This window comes from Sphaerodactylus townsendi, linkage group LG06 (assembly GCF_021028975.2).
Source record: "Sphaerodactylus townsendi isolate TG3544 linkage group LG06, MPM_Stown_v2.3, whole genome shotgun sequence".
Taxonomy (NCBI): Eukaryota; Metazoa; Chordata; class Lepidosauria; order Squamata; family Sphaerodactylidae; genus Sphaerodactylus; species Sphaerodactylus townsendi.
The window spans coordinates 31,511,958-31,529,353 of record NC_059430.1 but is presented as its reverse complement, the minus strand read 5'-3'; the positions used below and the strand labels follow the sequence as shown (position 1 = coordinate 31,529,353).

General features: G+C 41.8%; 1 protein-coding gene across 1 annotated transcript in view; it reads right to left on the bottom strand.

Annotated features, from left to right (window-relative positions):
* Positions 1 to 17,396, bottom strand: part of MYBPC1 (myosin binding protein C1) — a 98,645-nt gene that overhangs the window by 69,567 nt on the left and 11,682 nt on the right. Inside the window, 5 exon segments of the mRNA XM_048501523.1 lie at positions 836 to 868; positions 2,492 to 2,515; positions 2,923 to 2,958; positions 9,055 to 9,093; positions 11,385 to 11,417. Coding sequence (XP_048357480.1) covers positions 836 to 868; positions 2,492 to 2,515; positions 2,923 to 2,958; positions 9,055 to 9,093; positions 11,385 to 11,417 — 165 coding nt within the window.

Below are 17,396 nucleotides of genomic sequence, written 5' to 3'. Positions count from 1 at the left end.
ATTCCCCAAACCAGAGTTGGCAACTGTGGTTCTTGTAGTATAAGAAATTGCATGTGTTCTTGAGCAAGCAGAACATATTTTGATTTAGTTTTACTTTTCTCAAACAGTGTTCTAGTACAGTATGTAGAATAGTTGTGTGAGGAAAGAATGCCTTCATCATGCAGATACATTCTTTGGATCCATCCCTATTACATTAGGTTGTGCCTTCTGACAAAGGGTTGAACATCATGGCATTTTGGTCCCATTCAGATATATGCTTCCATAATGCCTAACTGGACTCAATTCAACTCTGGGGAAAAAATCAACACATCTCCACATAAAGATAAGTGGAATATTTAACTTTTGTTTTATGCTAAGTAAAAAACATTGAAGCAATCATTAGAAATCAAAGGACAACTTGTTAAAGCAAACCAATACAAAACATAAATCTGGATTTGATAATAAACTAAAAAAAACCTAGGTGTTTGTGATTTGTCCTATAAAAGAGGAAGATACTTGCACCTAGATTTCGAAAGTCATGCTATAGAACTACCTGTACCACAGCTCTATCTGAACCATCAATCTCTACTCCAGAGCACAGAACTTCACATAGGTTACTTGCTTTCATTCCAATGTAAATGAGAATTGCATCTGCTAAAAACTTTGGACTACTTTCTATTTAAATTAGATCTGAAAGAAAGAGGCTGTAGAACACAAATGGAAGTTAAACACACATGGACCACTGTAAAAGAAACTGGAGGAAAAAACAACAAATAGGTAATTAGTAGTTATCGTACTGGAATAAAATTGGAATGTTTTGACTTTGTCTTCCTTACTCTGTTTAAGAGAATCTCACCTGAGTCCTTTCTCTCTCCAGGTGGAGGCTCATCTGAAAGGCAAAAGCAGATGGCAAGATGACACCAATTCATAAGTTACACCCTGACTGCTTTTATCAGCCATGTGGATTTGTGGACCCTTCGCCCTTATCAGATGAGATAAAACTAAAACTGTGAAATATAAATCAGTGCTTTACAGATGGAATTAAACCAGATGCAATTGCCAGGGAAGTTGAATAAGGAAAATGGAACAGAGAGGTGGCTGGAGAGAATCTGGTAGGGGTAAAAGTGAATTGTTGGTGTTTTTCAATAAGAAAATAACACTGGAATAAAAGTCATAAAACTCTTCCCCACTCACCCACCCCAACTGTCCAAGTAGCAGTCCCAGCAGCTGTGTGTGGAAAAGGAAAATAAAAAGTATTTTCAAATTATTGAGGAAGTAACTGTGATGTGTTGTTCCACCCTAAGCAAACAAGAAGAGAGAAATAGACTGGGGCCTTCCAACATTCCTCTCTGCAGATTAATTAGAGTCACTTTTTAAACTTCTACTAAAATGCATATCCCACTCGCCCTGCTCCTTGCCTCTGCATTCCTAAACACAATTCTTAATGTGGAGAAATTGTATTGTGGAGAAATTGTATGTATGTTTGTATTAGCCAAACCGTAGCCATTTTGAAATAGGCCTGTTATTGAAATGTGGTTCTCAAAATAATCTTGACTTTTCTGGACTCCCCAGCTTGCTTGAGCTGACCCAGAGTAGCCTCGTTAGCTGAAGGTCACAGCCCAACTGCGGGATGTTTTCTTAACGGCTGAATTCTAACAGGCCCTTTCAAGTATCTCCACCTGATAATGATAATGATTTGACACTAACCGGCTCTCTTAATTGGTGCTGAAATGTGATTGGTTTGCTTGTGCCACCTGACTTGGATTTTCTCTATAATTGTTCTTTCAGTATTCAAACTAACAACCTTTTTCACCTCCTGCTACCTCAGATGTTATGATGCTGCTATCTATGCCAGCTAGTGCTTAGTAGCAACTCTGTTTCTTTTCACTTTGCCTGCTCCTTGGAAACTAAGGCTGTGTTATACTGTGGATTATTCTTACATTATTCTTTCGGAATCTGCAATTAGCTTGATGTTACTGGCTTTATTTCAACTGACTTTGTGTGGCTATTGCAGTTGTAATTTTGTTTGTTGAGATTGAACTGTCACTCAATAAACCTTAAAGGATATTTTACTCATTTTGGCTCTGTGTGTGTGCACAACCCAAAATCCCGACCCACGTTGGGAGGTGGCTAGTTCAGCTGTACCCCCACACCTATGACATCTAATTAAAAATCTTCTCCTGGATCAAAAGGAATTAGGAACAACAAATGCAGGAAACAGATTGTTTACTTCTCTGTGTGAAATCCTGCTTTATTCTATCATGATGAAAAATGAATTACAACACAGATATTGATGAAAAATCAGTAATTCAAACATGAATAACTCTACCCAGCGGAATAAATAATTTGCTTCCCGCACTTGTCAGATTCCCCTGTTCTCCCCAATTTTGTGGTATCAACCCTGCAGCACGTGAAATAACATTAGTTCTGGTTGGGAACAGCAGAAACGACCTTCAGCATTTTTCTTTCACCATTTTCACAAAACCACACACAATGGAATTGTCTTCCTAACCTGCTGGAGAGGTGTCGTCTTCATCTGAAAAAAGAAATACATAACAATAAAAACACGCGAAAAGGAACAACATAGATTATCCTTTTCATGGTTGTTCTTTAATGCAAACAAATGAAAATTAGAAACCTGCAAAAGAAGAGGGAGGGGAAGTCATGATCGCTAGAAACAACAGTGGCAATGAAAAATGCAAACTGATGGATGAAGCTTTGTGGGATTCAGCGGCTGAAATGGGCAACTGTAAAGCTTCACAGCAGAGCAAAAATGGGATGAAAAATGTGATCCGTTATTAAACGATGGATATGCAACGGAAGCATTCAGTGGTTGTATTTGTTAGAAATGCCATCCACAAAATGAAAAAAAAATTGGAGGAAGTACAAAAATGGAGTACAAAAAAAGCCACAATGAAAACCAAGGTCAACCGTTGATCTGACCTTCTGAAGAGGATGTCATTTCACTGATGTTCCCATCTGCAAGTAAAATGTGTACCATATGATGTTTGATTTGTAAAAAGTACACAAAAATACTATAATTAAAAAAAAACAGCAGAAGATAAATCCTAAATTACAGGATTATACAACTTTTCTCCTTTCAGGTGACATTAGGAGATCTACATTTTTTTAAAAAATTATATGGCTGGTGGTCTCAATGAAGTCAATGAAGTAAATACTTTTGGGTCTCATTGATTTCAAAAGGAGAGTTAACCACATCTCTAGCTCTGCCCCGCTGTGATCAGTGGGACTTGAATGTGCTTAACTTTGCCTGTCTGGTGTCAAACAATAATCTTAAACAATATAATACAATTACCATTTGTTCAACTTAATATCACCTGTCTCAGGAACACAGCAAATGTTTAACACAATATTATACTTAATATTATATAGTACTTAACAATATATAATGCTATAATTAACAATGTTCTGCCAAATTTTGATTGTGTTTGGATCAGTGACATATTCCAGACAAAACTGTTGATATGGATGGTCCTCATTCTGAAAAGCACCCCTAATACGCATCACAGTTTTAATCAGCTGGTACATGTTTAAAAAGCAGACATCGTTGTTGTTTTTTAAAGGCTGAAGAGTCTTGGCAAGATTAAACTATAAATATTATCACTGTAAATTACTGTTAGTGCTTTAACCTGTATGGTCTCTGAAAGGCTGTGACAAGGTACAGGTCACAGTAGATGCATTCAGAGGTGGGATCCAGCAGGTTCTCACAGGTTCCCAAGAGTAGGTTACTAATTATTTGTGTGTGCTGAGAGGGCGTTACTAATTGGTGATTTTGCCATGTGATTTTTGCCTTAGTTATGCCCCTCCTCTCAGCAGTAGCGCGCAGAACTTGAAGCAGTCTAGCAGGAGGTGCACCGGCATGTGTGGCAGCTTGCGCCTGCGTGCATTCATTTCCGGGTCAAGGAGCGGCGCAGCGGCTGTGTCCTTGCCACAGCCCCGCCCAGGAATGCCCTGCCCCCAGAATGCCCAGCCATGCCCCCATCATGCCCCGCCCAGCCCCATTGGCGCTACGCCACAGTTTGAATCCCACCACCATGGGAACCTGTTACTAAAATTTTTGGATCCCACCACTGGATGCATTGCCAATATGTGCAATATGTTAAACTGAAATAAGTGCAACAGCCCTGGGCTAGCCTAATGGGCACAAGGGTCACAAACTGAAGCATTCCTCCTATGCTGTTCTTCTGGCCTCAAGTCACACCTTTGGGACCGCAGTATGAAATAAATTTTGTTAATCTTTAAGGTGCCACTTGACCCCTGATTTACATACATTCTGTGAAAGAAAGAAAAATGTAATTTCAGACCAGAATTCCAGAAGGTTGTATCTACCGGTATGTGTAAGGGAGCAACATGTAAACTGAAATCATTTAGAAAAGGTAGAAATACAGGCCAAAATTACAGTTTGTGAGATGGCTCCTGTTTATTTGCTTGGAGCCAAGATTTCACACTTTGACAGTGCAATCAAAAGTCTGTGTGTGGGGGAGTGCTTAGGGTTAGGAGGCAGTTTTTCAGACAGCTCCCTCAAAACAAAACAAAAGAAGGAAAATGACACGTGCACAACGGTCGCCAGACGAAACAAACTGTATTAGTCGACTGTTTAGTGTGATGGCCATCCGATGAGCTGCAAGCAGAGGAAACCTCAGTGGGACACCTTCACCAAAGGGGGAGGCAGAAGGCTCCTGAAGAGGGCAGAAAATGGTGGGTGCAACTGCAGCAAAAATGAAAGTAAAAGCTGGGGACAGGAGGTGGGATAAATGAAGAGTCTCCTGCCTACTTTTGTTTGCAGGCAAGCAGAAGACATCTTCAACCTATATTCAGGGAAAAAAATTGTTAGCAATTTTTGAAAAACCAGGGTTGAGAGAAATAAAACAGCATGAACATATTTGGGGGGGGGGGGGAGCTGGGTGAATTTCTCCCCCCCAATTTTTTTTTATAATGTCCTCACGATGTTATATTTGTGCTGTGCAGAAAAGACCCGTGTCAGTCACAAGTAGTCTATCTTATTTATGTGATTAATCTCAAAGAGTGAAAGACTTCTGATCCTGTAAACAAGGAGGTATGCAAAGTATCCCTGAAACACAACATGGTATGTGCGTATCTGTTTTTGACCAATAACCTGTAAATTCTTGTAAATGCTTTTGTGATGAAGCCAGTTTGGTTTAAAACAATTAATTTTTAAAATAGGCTGTTAAAAATTAAAACAATAAAAATCAGTCTTTTGATTCTGACATTACAGTTCAGAAAAGTGGGGCTTTTTTTCCTGTAGGAGAAACAACAGCTTGATGAGTTTGAATTAGAAAACTGGTGTCTATGTCATCCTGGGAAGATTATTTTCATGTTAGGGAGCAATCTAGTTTGCCACATTCCTGTTGAAAAACTTGAACAGCTACAAGAATAAAAGCAGCTGCTAGTTATGTAGTGTATGCTTTCCCAAACTATAAAACAATGATGCAAATTGTGTATGAATGTGAAGATAATAAATGCCAGTGGAAATGCTTTGATTGGAATGAAAGATAATCCATGTTTCCTACTTCTGTGCTTGCCAGAACTGGATTGAAAGACAGCTTCGTTAAAATGGAGAAATTATGTTAACAACAGTGATCTGTTGAAAGTGAGCAGATGTTGATCTGATATTGTTTAGCAATGTTATAAAAAAAATAACAAATGCCCAAAAATTAGCAGACCTGCCACCTGACAGAAGAATTACAAGCATTATTTCACTGGCCTTTTCTTCCTCATGCAAAATTATAAAGAAACAATGCAGCACTCATAATGCACTGAAAAGAAGATTTATATCCCCCCTTTCTCTCCTGCAGGAGACTCAAAGGGGCTTACAATCTCCTTGCCCTTCCCCCCTCACAACAAACACCCTGTGAGGTAGGTGGGGCTGAGAGAGCTCCGAGAAGCTGTGACCAGCCCAAGGTCACCCAGCTGGCGTGTGTGGGAGTGTACAGGCTAATCTGAATTCCCCAGATAAGCCTCCACAGCTCAGGCGGCAGAGCTGGGAATCAAACCGGGTTCCTAGAGATTAGATTCACGAGCTCTTAACCTCCTATGCCACTGCTGCTCCTGATGAAGCTCTGTTTATTACAGAACTGTTTATTACAGAAAGCCAGGAACATGTTGGGTGGATTAGTCAACATAAATGAATAAATTATCTAATCAGGCAGCAGGAAGAGAATCTTCTCATGCAAGCAAGCACATTTCTCCATATCAGAAGGTAATTTGGCATTTTTGAGGCAAATACTGATTACGATTATGAAACAGTGTATAGCTAGTTTTCTGTTTGTTGCCTATGTTCGCCTACATACAGTGGATATAAGGCTAATATGTGCCAGTTGTCTATACACAGTTTGACTGTGACTGATACCATATTTTTGCTAATATAAGCACCATATAGTCTGTTGCGTTGTCTATACTTTTCAAAAGTACATTTTGCTGATGAAAACAATTTTGGTTGTGTGATCTTGTTTATATAAGCACCATATAGACTATCTTGCAGTATTGTCTATACATTTTGAAAGCATATGAAAACCATTTTGCATAATAATATACTTTGGTTGATGCAAGCATAAGTATTTATGCACACTGACGTTTGTAATTTAATATTTAGCCTCAACACAGGTTTTTATTATTCCTGAATAAAAAAGAAAGCTCCAAAAATATTAGTACAGCTTTAACCCATCTACTCCAACTGGAGAAGACTTTCCATCTGGAAGATCTCAAAGTATATGTTATAAAATAAGGGGTGTGAGTGCTTTTGTGTGTGTGAGCTCTCACCCCACTGGAGCCCAGATGTGTCTTGAGAACCACCATGTTGGGTGATGTATCAGTATGGAAGCTTGCTTTAATCCCTCATTATGTAATACTGCTGGCTAGTCACAACCTGAAGTGAAGGTGATTTATGTGAGGTCTTGTCCATCGCAAAGATGAATTAATACAGTTGGGTCTAGTCAACGGAGCCACCAAAAATAGGCATTTCACCACCTGAGCAGTGGTGAAAATAAGTTAAATTTCTTATTATTAGGATCTCTCTCAGGGACGGATGGGTTAAGGTAGAAAATGAGATGTACCACTTCAGTCTTTTTCTTACTGGTACTCTGTATCAGCACATACTGACTTACTTTCATCCCTCAGAGGAACCTGAGCTAATTGGAAGACTTATATTTGTTCCAGGGCCCATTAATCATTTAGAGAAAGAATGTAGGACTACTGGATTCTTGAACTTTTCATGGTCTTTAATCAAATGTACCCATGTCCATGACCAAATCTGGCATAACTGTTCAAAAAGCTGTAAATCCTCAAGCTTGGTATTCTAAGCTGCTACAGAAAACATTAATGAAAAATGTGCAGAATGTTTTAACAGAGAATCCAAAAAGACTTTGATACAGAATTAAAATGAAACATGTAGAGAGTTATATTTCGTACTCAGGATCATGCTAAAGAAAAGAAACGAAGTCAGTAAAATATGTTATTGGGATTAGTGAGTTTTGAATGGCTGCTGTTGATACCGCCATTCTGTAAACAAGAAAATGAAATAAAACTGTTAGTCCTGCCCATTTGATTTACTAGGGAAGCTCCGAGTGGGCTGCTGCTCTGGAGGGCCACTGGTGGCCAGGGACAAGGAGAGCCCAACCTCAGCAGCTCTACCACTCCTGCAGGAGTTGCTTGGCTCAGGTCTTTCAGCAACAGCAACTATCAATATCATTAGTTGCACTCTCTTCCATCACCACCGCCAGAGGCAAGGGGTGGGCTCAAGCTCAACAATCAGCTAGCAGGTTCTGAGCTGAGTGGCCCCTGCAGTGCTGGTTCACTGAGAGATCACTCCATTGGGTTTGATTCTAATAATGAGTGCACAAGAAAGAAATCCTGAATAGATGAATGAGTGTTCTAGATTGGCATAATTGTATAATCAGAATTCTGATCCACAACTTATGATTAGAAAGTAATTAATTAAAGCTGAAGATCCAAAGAATGATCTTTGGAACATCTAACTGTTTGTTTGTTTGTTTGTTTGTTTGTTTGTTTGTTTGTTTGTTTGTTATGAAGGGCCACAGGAGAAAAATCATTTAAGGTGCCAAGCTAGTCATAGAGATTTTTGAATCCTTTGTAGAATGTCCCGGATTTGCATACTAAATGCAAAATGTCAGAGAAATTCAGCAGAACCAAATTTTTGCCTTTAATTTTCATAGTAGGGAAACAGTGTACACCAATCACCAGTCTTTGGAGATTGCTCTGTCCACAGAGTTGATAGAAAAGGGGAAGAATGTAGAGAGAGTGGAAGAGAAATAGAGGAAATCTTTCTCCAACGGATGCAGGGGGAGGAACCTAGTAGTAGAAGCCACCGGATCCAACATTGAAAGGGTTATTTCATGTTTCTGACCTATGGAATAAACTGATAATGTGGAAAATCAGGCTGTTAAGGTAACAACTGTTTGATGATACATAAAATGAGATAATCCATCTCTAAGAGATATCATTATCTTCTGACTGGAGGTCCAGTCAACTCTGTTGGTATTTCCATCTTCCATATTTTGAAAGTTTGATCTATGAAGGGAGGTGATATCTTGAATGTTATAGCAGATTAGGCTAGGGAGATTTTTTGTTTATGGTACTATGGGAATAGTAAATAGAGCTTAAATAGTAAATAGAGTGTTAATGTTTGGAGGTGATGTCATCTGCCTTCTGGAGTCTGGGAGGAAGAATAAGAAGATAGCTTTTTGTAAGATAGCTGCTGCAGTGGTTGCAGGGGGGTTTCTGGGCCCAAACTGTACACCCTGTAAAATAAACACACTGAGTTTCATAATAAGAGTGCAATCAGTACAGCAGGCACATGAGAAAGAACAGTATTATTTCCTAATGCTCCTGAGTCGTATAGTCAAAAACCTGAAAGTTGCACTAAATTGACCTATTAAAACATAGTGAAATGAAGAACTGCCCACAGGAGAAGAAGCAAGCAAAAGAGAAAGCAAAGAGAAAATGTGAACAATTTGCTGCTATAGCATCTACCAATATTTTGCCCATGCCTTGATTTCACAGAACAAGTTCACTCACCTTTTGACTGTACACTGTCATCTTCTGGAAGGTTATTTTCTGTATAGGAAGTAGAAGCACATTTTTTGAGAGCAAACACAAATGAAACATGTATGTGGACAAAAAGGCAAGTGGCTGTGTGTGGTTCGTACAAATGAACTTCTTTGAACAGAGTCAAGATTTTTAACCCAAGTCCTCAAAACCTTCTTACTCCTTAAAAAGTATTGATGGAGAAGCTCTAAAAGCTTTCCAGTAACTTGTGGGTACAGAGAAATATTGCATGTATGCCAACTCAAGCTCAAGAAATTTCTGGAGTTTGGGGAAAAGTGCTTGGGGAGGGATGAATTTGGGGAGCGGAGGATGCTCAGCAGGGATGTGATGCCACAGAATTTGCTCTTTGAAGCTGCCGTTCCCTCCAGGGCAATAGTTCCCTAAATGGAGATCAGTGGTAATTCGGGCTGCCAACCTCCAGGAGGGCTCTGGAATTCTCCTGGAATTACAACACATCTAAAGACTACAGAAGTCGGTTCCCTCAGAAGAAATGCAGCTTTGGAGGGCAGACTTTGTGGAGTGACAACCTCACTGAGCTCCATTCCCTCTCCAGCTGTGCACTGCTCCAAAATCAACAGGCATTTCCCAAGCTGGAGGTAATTCCCAGTGAATGCTAGGCCCCACCTTCAGGCTGGTAAAAACCTGGTGTACTCTAGGCTGAATTATCATTTCCCCAAAAGCAATGAATTAGCCCTAGCAAATGTGGCTAGAGCCTCACTGTGAATGAATGTGGCCTAGAATATCACCCCAAATCCTTTGCAACACAGCAGTTTCTTGGCAGATAAGCCAGTATTTGAAAACTGCAGGGTTAGAGTAATTTAAAAGTTATGCCATTATATATTACAAATATCTAGCTGCTATTAGAGTTTATGTTAAGGTGACCAGATGGTCACCTTTGTGAACCGAGATGGGGGGTAGGCGGCCACGCGCGTGCATGCGCACACAGCCGCAGGAGCGCACTGCCTTCTGGGGCGCTGCCGTTTCCCACCCTGTGACAGGGTGGGAAATGGCAGCACCCCAGAAGGCAGTGCGGCAGCCTCCCAAAAATCGGGACAATTGAAATAACCCGCGGGACCCAGGACAAATTGTTTGAAGGCGGGACTGTCCTGCCAAAAGCAGGATGTCTGTTCAGCCTAGTTTATGCAATACAGTTCAGAACGTAAAACATATGGCACACCATTTTGGGTTTCCTGTTTATTTCTAGGCACAGTTTGTTGGTGGGGAGAGTGGCCTGGCACCTGAGTAACTGAGGAATCCTCCTGTGCTCAGTAGTTAAGGTTATCTGAATCCCCAAACCAGATGCCCTTGCTTAGGCTAGTATCTTCTGGGGACATGGTCTCTTCTGTGATGACAAACAGGTTATGTAGTGATCTCTGCACAGATACTCTCTTGGCACCTCCTCTTCTGAGTGTGAAATTAAATCTGTTCTGTTTACACACTTTTTGTGGACGGGGCAATTATGCTGTTCCTGTATCTGTTGATTTAATTTGTTTCATATATTGAACTGTATTTTCAGTTATTGCTAGTAACCACAAAGATGGAATGGTGAGAAGAAGGTATTAAAATATTGTGAATCAATAACATTTTAAAAATGGAAGCATATATTTTACAAGAATTCTCATGCAGCCTGATTGCGCTCATTCAGAATTTAAGTTTTACTTAATTCTGTAGGAATTAGTTAATTCATTGTATAAAATGTGCCTAAACATGTTACACATGCATTATAATGATATATTGCTACAGTTGTACGATTGTTGAAGAGAGATTTTAAAAATATAGAGTAGAAAATAGAAATGCACAAATATTTGAAATCTAGTGAATTTTCAATTCAGATTCCTCATCAGCTTGGATTGACACATAATCCATGTTTATGTGCTTGTTTATGTATTGTGGCCAAACTAAATGTTATGGCATCCACAGGTGCAATCAATGGATACCCCAACATCTACTTTGGCCCTTTGATTACCTTTTCATCAGCTACTACATGTGGTCAGGAAGGCATGAAGGACTTTCTGCAGAAATAATGAGACTTTCTCCTTCTTAGCCAAGATGATTTCAACTTTTCTTACCTCCAAACAGCATTAGATCAAATGTCCTCCAATACAGTGCCCCAGTGCCCCAGGAACTGTATTGTTGGTGGACAGAATTCTCAGCATACCCACAATGCTCCAGTTCTTAGGGTTCATGACACTTCAGTTGCCATGAAGCAAGTTTAATCTTGCTCTGTAGACGTAAGTACAATACACAATTGCCTATGCGACACCATACCATTAATCAAAAAACTCAACTGCTCAACTAACCTGGTGCAGGCGCATTCTCTGTTTCTGTTTCATCTGGAAAAGATGGGAAAAAACACTTTTCATTGCTAAAATGTACACCACTGAGTACATCTTGACACCACATGCTCTAGAATACAATTGGGACAGCAAAGCTAAACAAATTATGAGTGAATGTCCTGTGACAAAGAAGCACGGAAAGGTGAACTTTACTCACAGGAAAGCAACTAGTCTCTTTCATTTGGCCAGGGTTGTTATAACACCAGTACATTCTAGAGCAAAATAATATTTGTAAATTTTCAGTGTTGTGTACTTCAATTGTGACTCTATGTATTCTCAACAATACTCATGAAATTATCTGTCTATTTATAAAAGAATTCCAGTGAGCCTACTTGTCTAACATCCAGGCTTGTGTGTAAATGTATTCTTTGTAAATATTTGCAAACAACAACAGGTTTGAAATATTTGGTGCCACAGGATTGGGAAAAACCCATTAGTATAGGAACCAGAGTCAGAATTCAAGGGCAGTGTCAGTGTGAGATAATGGTTATAGCATTAAAGTTCAGTCACAGATGTAGTTACATGCTTTTAAGTGCACTAACTTCAACACCATTTAGGATAGTACTTGAACTTGGGTTGCCAACACCAGACTGGACATTCCTGAAGATGTGGGGTGGTACATGGGGGTGGCAGGATTTAGTGAGGGGAGGGACTTCAGTAGGGTATAATGTCATAGATTCCAGTCTCCAAAGAAGCCATTTTCTCCAGAGGAACTGATCTATTGAGATCAGTTGTAATTCTAGGAGATCTCCAGGTCCTGAGGATGGCAACCCTAGTTTGAACAGAGACCCAGGATCAAATCCCTACATAGTCACAACATTTACTTTGAAGTCTTAATCCCATCATTATTTCTAAGTTTCATCTACCTCACAGAAGTGGTGTGAGGAAAAAAAAGGTTTGCAATGTGTGTCATGTATATCAACCTAAGCTTGATGGAAGAAGGACAGGACAATAATGCAATAGATAAAACCAGAAAGGATCAATGTAGTTAGTAGCAAATTACCCTCTCCTGTTAGCCAGTGGTGGGGCTTTGCAAAGGAATGTGATTGTAGACCATTCTCGGGAGGACACCATTCACTTAATAGTGGTAGAAAGCACAGCCCAATCACCATCAACTTAGGCCCTAAGTTAGTGCACTTAAGTCTTAGGGTGATTCTAAAAAGGTTATAAGGCAAGAGACTAACAAAGGTGGGTTGCCATTGCCTGCCCCTACATAGCAACCCTGAATTTTCTTGGTTGTTTTACATACAACTGCTAATCAAAGCTGGCTTTGCTTAGATTTCAATATCTGAAGAGCTTGGGATAGCCAGGGACATATAGGTCAGGACATTCACTTAATAATTGTGGGGGAAAGTAGCCAGCCCCCATTATGCTCAGTGAGGGAGCCTACTGTGTGAGTCATAATTTCCTATTCATTATTAAGGTTTTATGTTGCTTTCCCATATTTATTTATTGCCAATCTCCCGTAGGACTCAGGGCGGCTTACAGTAAAAACATATAAATCAATCAATAAAATAAATTCAATAAATACAATAAATAGTATAAAAACATTTTAAAATAGTATAAACTTAAAAACAGATTACAAACAGGTAGCATGAAAAATCTACATGGGGACATAAAAACGGATGCACGCGTCATATCCAGATGAGGACCAAAAATGATTTTAGAAGAAGTGATGCCCGGCTGGCCCAGCAGAAAAGGCCCGGTGGAACAACTCAGTTTTACAGGCCCTGCGGAACAGAGGCAGATTCTGCAGGGCCTGGATGTCACCAGGGAGAGCATTCCACCAGGCCAAGTCCAGGGCCGTAAAAGCCCTGGCCTGTGTCATAGCCAGCTGAACATCTCTGAGAAACCCAGAGGACTGAGGAGAAACTGCCCACCACAAGAAAAAATTTCTACCATACATTAAGGGAATCACAAATCAAATAGGGAAACTGATGAGAAAACATAACCTACAAACCATCTTCAAACCTACCCGAAAAAGAGCGGCCCTGAAATCAACAGGGCCTGCCATTGCTGCCCGGGATGGGCACTGCAAAGAGGCCCTGCCATGCCTCCCCGCAGAAGGGAGGCGTTGGCCACACCCACTATGGGCGTCAGCAGGTGGGGCGGCCAGGAGCCTATATTAGGCTTTGACCCGGCCCTTGGCCCCACCCTGGAGCAGAGCGGCGCTGAGTTTCCCACCCACCTCTCCCTTTTGGTCAATGTTAATGCATGTGTATGCTGTCATAGCCAAGCTGGCGGTTGCGCATGGGAACTGATCTGATGGTGAGGGGAGCTGCAGAGCTAACCCTCTTTGGCGGAACCTCCTTAAGAGGTTTGGGGTGGAGCAAGCCGTGGGTCAGGACGCCCAGCCGGGGGCTACTGAGGCTTGCACCCCTTAGCGGTAAAATGGATCTTCAGACAGGGGCATGTCGCCCACCTGAATTTCCACTATCGCTGCGCTGCGCAAAACGGATCTCCAGAAAGGGGCACTTCGCCGGCTGGGTTCCACGATTGCTGCGCAAGGTTAACGGTTTCCTCCAGCCGGCGGGTTGGAGGAAAGTTTTCAATGGTGGACAGCTCCCGGGCTGCCCAGTGTTCAGATCAGATCCCATGCTGCGCCTCACACTTCTTTTTCGTCCTTTGTCAATAAAACGGTTTGGCTATGGCCAAAATTTTAACCCACAGACAAGAGTGTTGTGTCGTTATTTTGTTAGGAACTCTGAGCAGTGCCAGTCCCATCCTCGGGTGGCAAATACAGCACATGCTACGCTCAGCAAAGGACAAGAGAGACCCCCTCACTTCTGCATACCCTGCAGCTGTGGAAAGGTCTACATAAGAACCACAAAATGCAGCATTCAGACTCGTATTAAGGAGCACGAAAGACACTGTTGGCTTAACCATCCTGAAAAATCTGCAGTAGCAGAACATGTCATAAACAAAACTGGACATAACATTTTATTTCAAAACACTGAAATTCTGGACAATTCAGAAGGTTACTATGTCAGACTGCACAGGGAGGTCATTGAAATTCACAAACACCAAGACAACTTCAACAAGAAAGAAGAGATTCTTAGAATTAACAAAGCTTGGCTACAAGTACTTAAAAACACCAGAATCAAAGGCCCAGGGCATGCTAAGTTTATGGACAATGGAATCCCCAAACATATGATTTGCATTCACCAATACTGCTGCTGCTGCACGGAATGCAAATGTAAATTACTCCCTGGATTGAAAAACCCCACCTGCAATACTATACTATTAACCACATCTTTGCATAGCAAGTTCCACCCAAACACTTACTGATTGGTTCCCCACCCAGGCACATGACAATATATACCCCTCTAAAACATTCCCTTCTCACTGGACACATTGTGTAACAGACTTCCCTCTGAAGATGCCATCCATAGATGCAGGCGAAATGTTAGGAACAAGATCCACCAGACCACGGCCACACAGGTTGGAAAACCCACCACAACCAATTTAGGTTGTAAGTTTCTCCCTGTGGGAGAAATAGCAACTCCAGTGGACAGTTTCAGAACAGAAAAACATTGTGGGGAAAGGGATAAATCCCTCACCTGTTACAATCTTGATCCAAATCCCCATGCCCTGTACTGGCTATTTATCAATAAAATTCTGCGGACGTTCATTTATGAATATGCTAGCATTTTGTTTAACTGGCCTATGGATATTTTTTCTAAACTCACATTCATCCAGACTCTTCAGATTTTCCTCAAAGACAAATTGCATATGTATACCTTTTCTACTTTTATGGTGTTTTTGTGGTGACTGGAACTGAACACATAGGGTTTAATGGTCTCTGTCAAAAACATTTTCAAGTAGTGTTATTCTAGACATAAGAAAGGCTTTCTAAAAAAGGTCTTGATTTATCCTAAAATTGAATTGGGCCAATGATTTTACAAGAACCCCAAAACAGAGGATGTCTTGGGTCAATGGAGGTAATTATTGGTAAAGAGCTGGGTTCCATATGAAGGATTTTACTAGACAAAGGCCTCTGGCTGGAACCAGTCAGATATCAGCTAGAGCAGCAACTGGGCTCTTCTCTAACACTACATTTGACATTGATTATAATCTACCAACTGTGAATGGCCCTTGGCTGTCCTTCTGAGGAAACCCAGTTAAAAAAAAAACCCCACACACATACAACTCCCATTACCCAAATCTAAAAAGGCTATTAGCCAAGTCAGGCAGCTGAGGATGGCCTTATAGGGCGTCAGACAAAGTCCTGAACTTCACAAGTTCCCTGCATGCAGCAGGATCCCCGATTCCAAGCCACTGCTGGCCTCCTGGCCTTGCTATTTCTCTTCTTTACAGTTGCTGCCTGCTTGTAAGAAAAGTATTCAGCTGTAGTCCTGTGTTCATAGATATGACTTCTTCACAAAATAACCAAGTGACACATGACATAAAGGAAGAAGCACACTACCTAAAGGAAGAAGAAGACTGTTTTACTGGTGTTATCTGTAGATGTTGTTTTTGTAGTATTTTTTCAAGAAATAAGAGTTGGTGTTTACTATTGTTGGGGGAAAAATGCCAAATATCAATTTGTGGACAGTAGAAAAGGTGTCCCGCTCTCTCTGGAGGACCTCTGGGGGGAGCCCCTGTGCGTCCCACCTTCCCTATCCTGGGTGATGACACTCCCGACCTCGCTCCTGGTGTCCAGGGAGTAGTCAATGCAGCTCAGTCTCTTCAACCGCAGCTTGACTGAGAGGCCAGCTCTCTGTAGTCTCCGTGCCTCCTCACCATTCTTCTGTGGAGACACCCCCTCCCTCAGCCTCCACCTGTCCCCTCCCTCAGCCTCCATCTGTCCCTTCACTCTTCTGTGGAGACACCACCTCCTTTGTCCTCCACTCCTCTGCTACCCTCCTCCTTCCTGCCTTCAACTAGCTCTCTCTCTCTGCCACTTCTCTCCCCCCCCCACACACACCTATCTTCCCTTCTACCTTCCTTTTACCTCTCCCTCCTCCTAGCTTGCCCATGTTACCCACTCCTCCAACCAGTGTCAGCTCTTGCCTCCCTTCAATTGCCCCGGGCCCCGGCCCGGCTTCCAGCAGGCCTGCAGGTGCTCACTCTCCTTCAGCCTACCCTATGCGGCTGCCGGCGGCTTGCTGCATGCCAGGGCCTTGCTAGTTGCAAGGAGCTCACTCCGTGCCAGAGCCTTGCTTGCCGGCTTCAGGCCAACTGGGGCTGGGGCTAGGGCTCCTGCTCCAGGCCTGCTGGTGGCTGTGGTTGCTGCTGCCACTGCTGGCCTGATCCCTGGCTTGCTCACCAACCAGCCCTGCTGAGTGAAGGGGGGTGCCTGTGGGCCAGCAGTGGGACCAAGGTGGGGGTCGGCAGCAAGTCTAAGGCGGGGGTCACCCCTGCCCCCAGAAAAAGGATAGTCTTTATTGCAATAAAGAGGACTTCCTACTATGTTTATTGCCTTCCTGCTTGATTGAGGGTAACATTTGGTAACTCAATTAGGAGATTTTGAACTGAAAGAGGCTTTACCCTCCAAGTGAAGAATCTACAAAGATGTGTTGAGAACAGAAGAAACCCCCAAAGGCAGTAACATAGAAAAGAGACTTGTGAGGGAATAAAGGGATCACAGAGAAACATCATCACTTACAATACCTTAATAGCACTGCCACAGGCCTGGATAAAAATATCCTGCCCCTTTAACAGAGACTTAATGTGTGGAAATGGGCAGAGAAGCTTTCCAAGGGATGGTGGTAAGTAAAATCAGCTGGTAAATCATATACCATTGAGCTGCTATTAAAGGAACAAGACATTTTTATACCAGGTAGCTGGCAACCCAATAAGTGAGAAAGCCCATATGTGAAGGTGGTGGTATTAGGACTCCCAATAAACCAGGAAAAAAATGATCCTGTCCCTTTCATAGAGGCTTAGTTGGCTATTATTTATCAGGTAGGATTGCCAGCTCTGGGTTTGGAAATACCTGGAGACTTTGAGGGTGAACCCAGGCTGGAGCTTGGG